The 13,247-nt window shown below is 36.6% G+C and overlaps 1 protein-coding gene across 6 annotated transcripts in view; it reads right to left on the bottom strand.

Moving 5' to 3' along the window:
• Positions 1-13,247, bottom strand: part of RAD51B (RAD51 paralog B) — a 670,662-nt gene that overhangs the window by 585,622 nt on the left and 71,793 nt on the right. The window contains exon 8 of one of the 6 annotated variants that reach the window (XM_081228972.1): positions 3,637-3,688. The exons of the other annotated variants lie outside the window; for them this stretch is intronic. Coding sequence (XP_081085098.1) covers positions 3,680-3,688 — 9 coding nt within the window. The 3' untranslated portion in view covers positions 3,637-3,679. Of the gene's footprint in view, positions 1-3,636; positions 3,689-13,247 lie in introns of those variants that run through there. 6 annotated transcript variants of the gene reach the window in all.

The raw sequence follows: 13,247 nt of genomic DNA, 5'->3' as shown, positions 1-13,247 counted from the left end.
GGAACATCTAAGTAGGAATCTCTGACCCCCTAGTAGGACATGTACTGCTTCCTCCCACTTTTACTTAGCAAGGCATGCCTTTGATGTACATACTATATGACTTTATCCAGGATTTTCCAAACTTTCTTCCAAAGATTTACTTTAAACACATGCTATTATGTATTTTAACTGGACTATTGAAAAGTTTTTGGCTGCTTCCTCTATTCCTATTCAAACATCTAAATTGCATATTCTCCTTAAATAAGAGCTAGGGAGGGAACAAGCCTCAGGCTTCAAGAGGAAATTTTTACTTTTTTGTATTGGCAGGCTTAGAAAGGAAGGATAGAGACTTATACATGTCGTAACTTTATAGACGATACTAACAAAGAGAATCAATACCGTGGTACAAGTATGTCATTTGATAAATATTCTCTGTGTTATGTAAGAAAGACACACTTCACCCCCTCAAGTTAAGAGGAAAGCTGGGAGGGAGGCCTTTTATTCATCTCTGGCAGTAGGTCTGGGAGAGAGGACTGAAGTTGCAGGAAAACAGAACTGTTATGCTTATTTTCACATTCACTACTTACCTGATGTCATTTCCCTCCCAGCAAGTATAATACAATCCAATAAAGCTACAGGAATCAGTTCTGGAAAAAAACAGTAAGCTATTGGCAAAGCAGGGAAGAAAGTAAGCAGTAAGGTGTCTATTTCCAAAGAATTCATTCAGGCACTTTCCTTTTTCCAAAATACCACAATTTTTTCATTCACTATTAAACTCAAGTCCATCCAGTAAACTTTACTCAGTTAGTGCAGCAAACAGTTGCTGTTTTTTGCCTGACTGTCATTTAATCCTCCTTTCTTCTGGTAAATATACTCCATTTCTTTTGAAAAACTACCCCTCCAGATTCTCAGACCAGATGTTTTGGGAGGAGCCTGCATCCCCACCAGTAGGAGTGGAGTGTGCCATCCAGGTCCAGCAGGAGCAACAAACCCTCCCGCCACCGTGGGCACATAATGGGGCTAGTCCGGTCAGAATGAACCCCAAGGACTTGTACAGGAGCTACGAGGAAGTGAAGACATAAATCTAAAGCTGTTTTGCCAAAAGTAGACCCTGAGAATGAGGGTGACACTGAAGAAAGTAGAACAGAAAGATCAAGAGAAAGAAGACTGACTCCCTGATGAAATCATTTGAGCCCTCTGGATTAAATCTCACTTGAAGCTAGACAATGTATGTGTGTGTGTGTGTACGCGTGTAAGTATGCACATATATATATATTCTAATATAAGGCATTTACCAATAATATAAGGCACTCAACAAACATTTACGATTGCTATAAGGAGTGCTGAAAATCATACTTGATTTCTGGAAAAACTGGAAGTTCAGAAATGAGGCAAAGATCAATTTTCAGGGTTACAACCATGTAAGTAACTATTTTATTCATGCAAGCTGCCAGCAAAGTCCAGGAATATAGTAGAGGCAAAGTGGATTCAATATTTCTAGAATTATTTCTACTATCTTATTGTGCATTCAGCCTTAGATTAATTAACCAAGTGAAGAGTGAAATGTGTTATCATTAAAAACAGCATCCTCTTTGCCACTGAGCAGTTTTATTGATCATTCCAAAGCCTTTTCTTTTCTCACTTGCTTCTTACTTCCGTCCACTTCAACTTCATTTCCTCTCTCTACTTAGACCTTCCCAGCACTAAGTTTAAAATTCTAGCAGTCTTACTATATCAAAATTAAAGCATCATTCATTAACTTGATAAAATAATACATACCTTAGTCCTAAAGCCAGCATCTTATTTAATAAAGAAACACTAGGGATGTACCCACTACAATCAAATGCAAGGCAAGGATACCCACTATCTCCACTACTATTCAACATTGACTGAAGATATTAGCCAGTGAAATAGGCTATACTTATGAGAGGGAACTAGCCCTACCAAACACTAGAACATAAAACCTCTATAATTAAAACATGCAGATTGCTTTGAACTGTGATCCTGCCGAGGTTTCTCTCGTGGGGTTCTAGTTCTCCTGACCTGAGTCTTTACATTTTTTTAAGTTAAAAAAAAAAAAAAGCAGTAGCAACACACGAATAGACAGAACACGAAATAGAGTCCAAAATCAGACCCACGTACATATAGAAACTTAGTAATGATAAAGGTGGTATCTCAAATCACTAGAACAAAGATGGATTTTATAAATAAATAAATAAATGGTGGTGGAACAACTGTTTAGCCATTTGGAAAAAGATAAAACTAGATCCATACAACAAATCATTCACACAAATCCCAAAGGATCAGAGATCAAAATGTACAAAATGAAACTATAGTCAATTCTTGGTATTCATGGCAATTATGTTCTACAAAGTCTCTGCAAACACTGAATTCGCAAATACTGAATCATTGCTCCTAGGTGAAACACAGTGTTAGGTTCCTACAAGCCTCTGGTCACACATAATATTTTCAACAACTGATCAATGCATAACTTGTTTTATGTGTTTTTTGTTCAAAGACACCTTATTTAATACATGTTGTTGATTCATAGACAATGAACACACTGCCACAGCACTATAACTCATGCCTAAATGAAGCTTATCTAATACACATATTTTCTCCCTAAGGTACATCACAGTCTTCTTGTGCTTAACTGAAGTGCTGAGGACACACCACTTCAGCACTATGCTTTGGGGCCATTTTAAACAGTAAAATCACCAACAAAAAGCACAAAAATATGAAAAGGACACCGTTTACAATACGAGAGCTGAAAGAAGGTAGAGCATCACCTTGACTGACCTCAGCTGGGACCATGATCACTGGGTGACTCAAATTTTTTGCCACTCTGCATATATCTGCAAATGACTGCAAGAGCACCAAGAGTATTAATTTGGGGTTACAAATAAATTTTAGTGAAGAGGCAATTTTACAGATACAGAATCCACAAACAACGAAGATCACCTGTATGTACATATTTCAAGAAAACACAAGTGGCTTCCTCTTTAACCTCAGTATAGGGAAAGGCTTTGTAACTATGGCTCAAATTCTAGATATACTTAAAAGAAAATATGTTTATATATGACTACATAAGAACAAAAAACTTACGCATGGCAAAAAAAATGTACAAAAGTCAAAAGAAAACAAACAGAGAAAGTATTTGTAAAATACATCACAGATAGAAGGCTAATAAGCCCTAATAAATTTTTAAACCCTTAAGACTTAAGAGAAAGAGGTCCAAACACCCCAAAGAAATATGTGCAAAAAATCAATAATTTACACAAAAAGATATAAAAGTGACCTTTAAACCTAAGAAAAGATGTTCACCTTATCTCATAATAAGAAAAATGCACTGAGATACCAATTCTTAGCTATCAGATAAGCAAAATTAACAAGTATACTATGCTGCTATTCTTATATACACTGCTGGTGGAAATGCAAATTAGTACAACTCTTATGGAAAATTAGGCAATTACTAACAAAATTACATATGAGTTTACCTTTTGACTGAACAATTCCACTTCTAGGAATTGACCATAAAGATATACTTCCAACAGTACTAACATCCATAAGCACAAGGTTATTCACTGCAGCATTGTTTATCATTGTCAAGTACTAGAAAATAACATAAATATCCACATAGAGAAGAGTGGCTGAATAAACAAACTATGGCATATCACAATGCATATCCACACAATGGACTTCAATGTAACTGTAAAAAAGAATGAGAAAGATGTCTGTGAACTGATACAGAGTTATTTGCAGGTTATAATACTAAGCAGAAAAAGCAAAGTATAAAAGAATAACTATATATTGTACAAATCCATTTATATAACAAATTCAGAATAGGCAAATTCATAGAGACAGATAACAAATTAGTAGTTGCTAAGGGCTGGGAGGACAGGAGAGTGGAAAATGACTACTAATGGGTATGGTGTTTCTTTTGGGGGTAATAAAAATGTTCTAGACTTAGTGGTGATGGTTGCAAAAGGGTAAAAATTATCATATGTGAATGACATCTCAATAAAAAATTTTTAAAGAGTATCTATAGTATGCTGCCTTATGTAGAAGAAATAGGGGGAATAACATTTGCATGCATATGCTTTTATGCAAAGAGAAACACAGGAGGGATAAACCGGAAACTTAACGAGATTTTTTATCTACTGGAGGTAGGTGGAACGGGATGGAATGATGAGCAAGTGGAAATGGGATAGAAGAAATGGGGCGTGACTTTTCCTTTTGTATACTTCTAACTTCTGTATACTTCTAACTTTTAGAACTATGTTAAAAATAAATGCAGCGGGAATTCCGTAGCGGTCCAGTGGTTAGGACTCAGCACTTTCATGGCCATGGACCCGGCTTCGATCCCTGGTCAGGGAACTAAGATCCTGCAAGCCGCCTGGTGCAACCAGAAAATTTTTTTTTAATTTTTAAAACATAAATGCAGAAATAAAATCAAGCAGGGTGGGGGGAAAACCCTAAAATGGTATATTAACAGAACTATTTTTCAAATGTGTAACATAATCACACTGGGGTGGGAGTGGGGGTGGGTAAAGAATGAACCAAAGTAGCTTTTAAACACAATATTAGAGTTACAGTCCCTGCTTAAAGATTCTTTTAAGTACAAACAAATTGTAAATTCTAAATAGTAGGGAGTTTTCCCCCAGGGGTTTAGGTTAGCATTTCTGAAACACTTTGTGTATTCTGTGATTGAGTAAATAAGTAAATATACTATGGAAAATGGGAGTCAGGTTTCCCACCATTGGAGAAGGGATTTACTTTTAAATGCAGAAAGGTAGAAGAATATCATGAACCTGTGATGCTGGAGTAGAACTGGCAGTATCAGTATGAAGTCAGGATTTTACACAGATAGAAGTAGATAAAGATGTAAACATAAATGTAGAAACAGATGCATATGTGCATGTACACACTTGCTGGTGCGCATGCGCACACACACACACACACACACACACACACACACACACGCTTTTTTCCCCTAGTTATGTCTGCTAAAAGGACCTAGAATCAATGAGCACACCAATTACCCAGATTTTGGTTTCTAAATACTACTTTTTTTTTTTTGGCCGCGTCAGGTCTTAGTTGCGGCATGCGGGATCTTTCGTTGAGGTGCTCAGGCTTCTCTCAAGTTGTGGCATGAGGGTTTTCTCTCTCTAGTTGTGGTGCATGGGCTCCAGAGCGCGTGGGCTCTGTAGTTTGTGGCACGCGGGCTCTCTCGTTGAGGCGCACGAGCTCAATAGCTGTGGCGCACAGGCTTAGTCGCCCCGCAGCATGTGGGATCTTAGTTCCCCAACCAGGGATCGAACCTGCGTCCCCTGAATTTTAAGGTGGATGGATTCGTTACCACTGGACCACCAGGGAAGTCCCTCTAAATACTATTTTCTATTAAAAAGAGCAAGAATTGATTCTAAGCCTGGCAAAGTATGGGTTGGCCAAAAAGTTCATTCAGGTTTTTCCATAAGATGTTCCAGAAGAAACCAAACAAACTTTTTGGCCAACCCAATACAAGATGAGCATTGGAACATCATTTTATGTTAGAAGGAAAGTACTCAAAGAATAATGAGGATTTGTCAGAAGGACATACAAGCGAGCTAGATGAGTTTTCCACTGGCCAAATCTGGGACAATTTCAGAATTGGAATAAATAACAGTAATGGTTTACGGATCACTGAATAAAAAAAAAATTCATGAGTTCATGCTTATAAAAATAAATAAATAAATAAACAGAAAAAAAGGAAACCTCTTCCTTACAGTGGAAAGCCCATTGATAAATGTAGATAAAATGATAGTATTAGAAAATCACTATTTGACAACCATCATAGTAATAATTGATTCAGGCAAGAAGCATCAATGGATGCTAAAATAATGAAAGCTTGAGGAGTAACAGAATATTTATAACCTCAAAGTTATCTCCTCATAAGACACTTTAATTCCAAAGGGGAAAATCGTAAATTTACAGTAGAAAACCTGGCAGATACTTCCTAAACAAAGTGATTAAAGTTAACACCAAGAGTAATAGGACAAATCAATATCATGCACATTCTGTTATGATACACTGAAAAGAATACGCATCACTTTTGTGGTATTCTTGTCAAAAAGACTATTTCTTACATCTCTTCGTGTGAAAACTCAGACTAAAGGACATTCTACTATTTAGGTGCATATTTAGTAAAGAGACATGCATACTTTTAGGTAAAGAGGCATTGGGCACATACAGGTAAAGGAACAAAACACACAAGCAATCATACTTAAACTCTCATTAAAAACTTATCTGTCGATGATTATCGCTTAAATCAATCATTTTTTTCTGGGGGGGGTCACAAAATGATGATCTTCTATTTCTATCACTTCTTCCATATTTATTAGCTGGAATTCTTCTGTAGAGGGCTACTTGATTTCCCTGAAGTATAGCTAATGCAGAAGATAGGGTAAATGCTGAATTCTTTCCTTTAAATTGCCAATTTTCAGACTAAGGAATTAGTGCCCTAGTTTCTCCAATGGTTCCCAGTGAGATGTTGGGTATTTCTCCTTTTATCATTATGATATATATTATTTTATGTATTAAATGTGTTTCAATCAATTGTGTAGGGTGTTTTGTTTTGTTTTTGAGACTCAAATTTTCTCATCTTTGGCCAATAGGAGCCACTCATGCATTTGAAGTTGAGTTTTAGACACAAAGAATTTGAAGAGCTTATGAGACATCCATTGGTTCTGAAACAGGAGACAAAAAAAAAAGAAAGAAAAATACTATAGAAGTATAATTCTTATTCCTAAGGCATCCTAACCACCATACAGAGGTGGCTGAGAGGATTTTTTAGTACAAATTAAGATTTTAAAATTAATATATTCACTAAACATTTACTTCATCTGTCTGGGTTTTTTTTCTTTTCTTCTATTTACAATATGATGATTAATGTGTCCCAGTCTATTAGACAAGGTTCCTACCCTCAATGAGCTTAGTAGGAAAGATACCATAACTGTTTATCTTACATGCCAGGTGACAAATACAGGTCAGGACAAACATATCGCAGAATAAAATTAGTGTTACAGAAATAGAAATAAGGGATTATATCCAGCTCGAGTCATCGTAAAAGAATTATTTAAGTTAGCACCAAAAGTAGATTTTGATATGCCAGGGAATTGGAGGAAAGGCATGGGGTGTGTGGTGGGGACAGCCAGTGCAGGGAAGGGAATATTAGGAGTGATGAAGAGGAAGGAAAATGCAAGGCGATTTGAGGGCAAGGTGAAGGGAGCAGACTATTTATAAGAATAGCACTATCTAAAAGAACTTTCTACAAAGTGGACATGTTCTATATCTGTGCTGTCCAGGACAGTAGTCACCAGTCACATGCAGCCACTGAGACTAAAGAACTGAATTTTTAGTTTTATTTAAGTTTATTTAACTTAAAATGAATAGCCACCTGTGGCTAGTGCTTACCATACTAGACAACACACTATTAGAATAAAAACTCAGAATGGGTACTTTTTTTCTGTTGAATAAACAAATGAATGAACAAATGAATGCATGATTGAATGCACACTCAAACGAATATTCCAAATGGTATACTATCTTAGGAAAATGTGGGACACAAAGTTGGAAAAGTATGTTAGAGCCAGATTATAGATGGCTTTGAACACAAACTAAAGAGTTTGAACTTTATTTGAAAGGTAATTTAAAAAAATCACTGACATTTTCTTAATAAGAGAAGCATACTAATTGTTTCAGGGTAAGTAACCTGGCAGTAATGAGCAGGCAGTATTGACAGGACAAAATCTGGAAAAAAAGAGAGGTGGGTAGCCTAGGTTAGAGATTCTCAAACTTTTTGATTTCAAGATCCTGTATTACTTTTCTAGGCTATCATAACAAAGTACTGCAAATGGGGTGGCTTAACACAACAGAAAGATATTCTCACAATTCTGGAGGCTAGAAGTCTGAAATCAAGGTATCGGCAGGGTTACACTCCTTTGAAGGTTCTGAAGAAGAATGCTTGCCTCTTTCTAGCTTTGGTGGCTCCTGGCAATCCTAGGTGTTCCTTGGCTTGTAGCTGCATCACTACAATCTCTGCCTCTGTCTTCAAGCGGCTTTCTTCCGAATAGATCTCCTCTGTGTCTCTGTATTCAAATCTCCTTCTTCCTTCTCTTATAAAGACACCAGTAATTGGATTTAGGGCCCACCCTAATCCACCATATCCTCATTTTAACTTGAATACAACTGCTGAGATACTGTCTCCAAATAAAGGACCAGGGATTACAACTTGAACATATCTTTTTGGGGACCACTCAACCCACTACAGACCCTGTTGCATGCTTAAAAATTAATGCGGTTCCCAAGGAGCTTTTTTATATGTTGATATTTACCATGTTAGATATTGATATCTACCATATTAGAAATTAAAACTAAGTGCTTAAATGCCTATCTGCTCATTTATTTTAAGACAATAATAATAAACTCATTGCATTTTAACTTAACACATTTTTATGAACAATAAATGTATTTTCCAAAAAAATTTGTGAAGAGTGGCACTGTTTTATATGTCTGTAAATCACAATCAAAGATGGCTAGATTCTCACATCTACTTCTGCAATCTGTTACAATGCATAGTTTTGGTTAACGTACCTGAAGATAATCTGGCCTCAGATATGTAGTTGGAAAAAGAAGTGTTTCAAGAGCTTTTACAGATAACTATAGATATTCTTCCTTGATAGTACACCAAAGCTCAACAAGTGGTCATTTTTTAAAGGCAAATCAAAACCACAATGAGATATCACTTCACACCTGTAAGAATGGCTATCATCAAAAAGAACACAAATAACAAATGTTATAAAGATGTTAAAAAATAGCAAATGTTGGTGAGGATGTAGAGAAAAGGTTAGTTGCTTCTTGAACTACTGTCAGTGAACTTTTGGGGCTCTGTTGCATTGGTCATGTGGAATATATTAGTTATCTTTCCAATGTCAACACATTTCAAACACCATCAATCTCATCAGAAAAGTCTTCAAGTATTGGGAAGTTTTTTCCACATTTTCATTTTTGCTTGGAAGCTTAAATTTTACAACTAGCGATAATAAAATTCTGTTTGTTCATTTTTGGGAAAACTTCTGCCAGATATCAAAGTCTTGAATAACGACAGTTTGTCTATCAGTCTTTTTTTTTTAATGGTGTTCCATGAAAAAAAATAGTTTAGCTCTCAAACAACTGCAAAAGTGCTCCTCCTTGAGACAACCATTGTACTTCAGAATGCACACATGCATTGTCAAATAGAGTAATAATAAAACATGTACTCAAGCGGTAAGATTTAATGAAATTAATAATTTTCACTGATTCATTAAGGACATTCTTAAGCAAAACTAGATTTCTTTCACAAGTGTGTAGCAGTGAAGAATGCAATGATTACTAATATAGTTTGGCAGTACTGTCTTAATTTGAGTAAAGCACTACAAATTTACCCTTCATTGTTTTTTCACCATCAGTGCAAAGCCAGGACAATGAAAAAGGCAAATAAGATCTTAGTACAACTATGAAAATATTGATAGTTATGACTTTACATACTCCTGGGAGATTCCCAGGGACACCCACCCTACCCTGGGGAGCCCCAGATCGAATTTTTGCCCTAGGTAAGTGGTTCTCAACTTTGAGGTGTGTCAGAATCACCTGTGACCTCAAATTAATGAATCAAATCTATTTATACATTGACAAAGCACCATTAGATGAATCTTAGGTGCACCAAAGGTTGATAACTACTGGCCTAGATGACATAGTGATAGATAAAAGTAGGCTTTATAGAAGTGGGAATGAACAGGACCGCCTAGAGGGGTGGGATAGGGAGGGTGGGAGGGAGGGAGACACAGGAGGGAAGAGAAATGGGAACATGTGTATATGTATAACTGATTCACTTTGTTATAAAGCAGAAACTAACATACCATTGTAAAGCAATTATACTCCAATAAAGATGTTAAAAAAAATTGTAAAAAGGAGTGCTTCCAACAGAACCAATAAATCATTTCTTTAAAAAATACTTATAGGGCTTCCCTGGTGGCGCAGTGGTTGAGAGTCCGCCTGCCAATGCAGGGGACACGGGTTCGTGCCCCGGTCTGGGAAGATCCCACATGCCGCGGAGCGGTTGGGCCCGTGAGCCATGGCCGTTGGGCCTGCGCGTCCGGAGCCTGTGCTCCGCAACGGGAGAGGCCACAACAGTGAGAGGCCCGCATACAGCAAAAAAAAAAAAAAAAAAAAAACTTATAAAATAGAAGTCTTTAGCTGGTAATATTAAAAAACAAAACAAAACAAAGATGAACAACAATAAAAAAGAACTAAAAGACTTTACAGATTGATAAAATGTGAGAATATGAAGAAAATCAACGTATCAAAGGTTTTGAGTCTTGATTACTGAAAAAAAATGGTGATACCATTAAGAGAATGAGAGAAGTCAGGAGAAGCTTATCAAGGAACTAAAGAAATAGGAAGGAAGATGAATTACCTTTTTCATGCTCTTCCGGATTAGAATTAATCCCCTCTTCCTCTACATTTGTATCTCTATCTTTAAATTTTACTTCATTTAAAAATGTTACTTTATCTCTCATTGTATTACAGTGTACTGTTTACATGTCAGTCTCCCACTCAGTAGAAATCAAACTCCTTGAGGACCCGAATGAGCTTGAGTGCACCAGTCCTGGGCTCTAACTATATGATCTTGGGAGTGTTACTTACTCCCTCTAGCCTCAATTTTATCATGTTTAAAATGGGGATAAAATGATCTACCTTTTAGAGTAACTGTAAGGATCAGGGAGAAATTTTCATAGTAACTAACATAATTCCTAACACAGTAAAAACTCAGCCAAGAACAATAATAAAATCAATTGGCATAGTGGTATTACCATTAAAAGTACTCCTTTTAGAGTTAACAACTTTCTGATTAAATACAGACCTTTGCCAGTTCTCACTGTAAAGCATACCAGATACCACTCATCCTCAATTAATTACAGAAATGATCAACTAATTTGTGAATTGAATTATCCAATTTATCCTGCCACAGGCTTATTAAGGCCTCTAGAAAAATGGACAAAGAAGAAGTATAATTTTATAATCTGTTTTGCTTTTTTGGAATGCTGCATCTCTTCTGCACAAAAAGTGGAAGAAAAAAAATTCTAAAATAAAATTCCTAGGTTGCTAGTGGATTTAATTTACTCATGCTATCTTTAACCCTCATATATACCAATAATTTACAATTTACAGCAGGAGGACAAAATTATTTTCTCTATTCATGTAACTGAAACATACATCTGGTCTAAAAAGCAGCAGTTTGCAAGAAGAACTCCCCAGAGGTTAATGGGTTAATGGTTCTGGAATAGAAATGCAGTACAAAACTCTAACTAGTTGAAATAGGAATGGGACTGTGGAGAGAATGGGAAGGGGTAATGCTAGGGGAGGTAAGATGCAACTCTCCAAGCTGGCTTTCAGCCAGCACAGCTAGGCGCACATCTCCTGACTTGCCAAAAATAACATTAGGGTCTTTGTGACCACAAGTAGTAAGGACTTCAGTTTTAGGCTTCATCTAAAAATAACTATAAAAACAACCCAAAAAAACCATACATCAGTCAAAGTGTGATGAGAATTTTTTAAACTCTGTATCATGATCCAATAAATGCTGTTTCTATTACAATCAGAAACGGTGCCGCCCCACAACCCCATTATTTCTACATGGCATGCTTGGAGGAGGCTGTAGCTCCTTCGAGAAAAAACTCTACAATGTCATAGTAGGATGCTTTCATTGGTAAGTAAATAAAAACTCAATTCAAAGTGCCTTAAAATAACACTTCTCCAGCTTTTGTGTGTATATGAATCATCTGGAGAGCCTATTAAAATGGAGATTCTGATTCAGTAGGACTAGGGTAGGGCCTGAAATTCTCCATTTCCAACAAACTCACAGGTGATGCTGATGATGCCAGTCCATGGACCACAGTTTCCATACCAGGGATTTAAACCATAAAGAAATACATAGATTAATATATCTGGAAACCCAGAGATAAGACTGTTCAATAATGTCATCAAGAACCCATAGCTTGGGACTTCCTGGGTGGCACAGTGGTTAAGACTCTGCACTCCCAATGCAGGGGGCCCGGGTTCAATCCCTGGTCAGGGAACTAGATCCCACATGCATGCCACAACTGAGAGTTCACATGCCACACGAGCTGCAACTAAGGAGCCCACCTGCTACAACTAAGACCCAACACAACCAAATAAATATTTAAAAAAAAAAGAACCCATAGCTTATCTATCTCTCTGAGATACCATCCAAAATGTCAGCTTCATCTTAAGGTTGGCTCAACCTTCTTGGGCACAGTATGGATGATAACATTAATCAGGGCTACATGTTTCCTTGGTCATGTTCCACAGAAGATACAGAGTGGCTCCCATGGATCTCTCATAAGAGCAAGGAAGAACAGCCCCAAAGCTTAAAAAACTTTCCTTGCATCCTATTTGCAAGGATTAGGTCATGTGCTCATCCCTGAACCACCAAGTGGCAAAGTAACCTTTGGACCAACCAGGCCCACCCCTGAACTGAGGTGAAATCAGCTTTCCTGATGCTTATTGGTTACATGAAAGTAGAGGAATCCTGAAAAAATCATGGGTCCGTTAGGAAGGAAGAAAGAGGAACAGATGCCTAGTAGGCTATAAACAACATCCAATATAAATAAATATTTTCCTCCCTCATCCCATCAATGTTATCTTTTGGTTCTGAATCCAGTGCATCAACTTTTCCAGCTGTTAGAAATCTCATTAGACTGGGACATCTTCAAAATCTTTACTGCCTTTTGTAGGATGGCTTTCAAAGCTCTTTCATCTATTAGAATTCATATTACAGTATAACTATAAAAATAATTTCAAAATACTTATCAATCTAAAATGACAAAGAAGTTTATTACTACAGAATGCATAAGATTATAGCATAATAAGAATAATAATGGCAATAGGATATATAGTAGCCTAGCAGTAATGTAGGAAATAAATTCATAATGTAGGATATATAAATGAATAAATGAATGGATAGATAAATGTGAGCTTTGGTCTCAAATCTATCAATCTTTCCATGGAAGCAAGGCTTCCTCCTAGGGTGAATTATATGGTATGTAAATTATAACTCAATAAAACTGTTTAAAAAAAAAACACTTCCCTTTAATAACACAGAGCAACAATTTGTGGAGAAAACTGTCTAAAAAAGACTTAGCCACAAGATTTGTCACAAATGCCAAACA

The sequence above is a fragment of the Mesoplodon bidens genome, assembly GCF_964165515.1.
Source record: "Mesoplodon bidens genome assembly, chromosome: 3".
NCBI classification, from domain to species: domain Eukaryota; kingdom Metazoa; phylum Chordata; class Mammalia; order Artiodactyla; family Ziphiidae; genus Mesoplodon; species Mesoplodon bidens.
The sequence above is the reverse complement of the archived record's forward strand: the minus strand, read 5'-3'. Positions and strand labels throughout refer to the sequence as shown.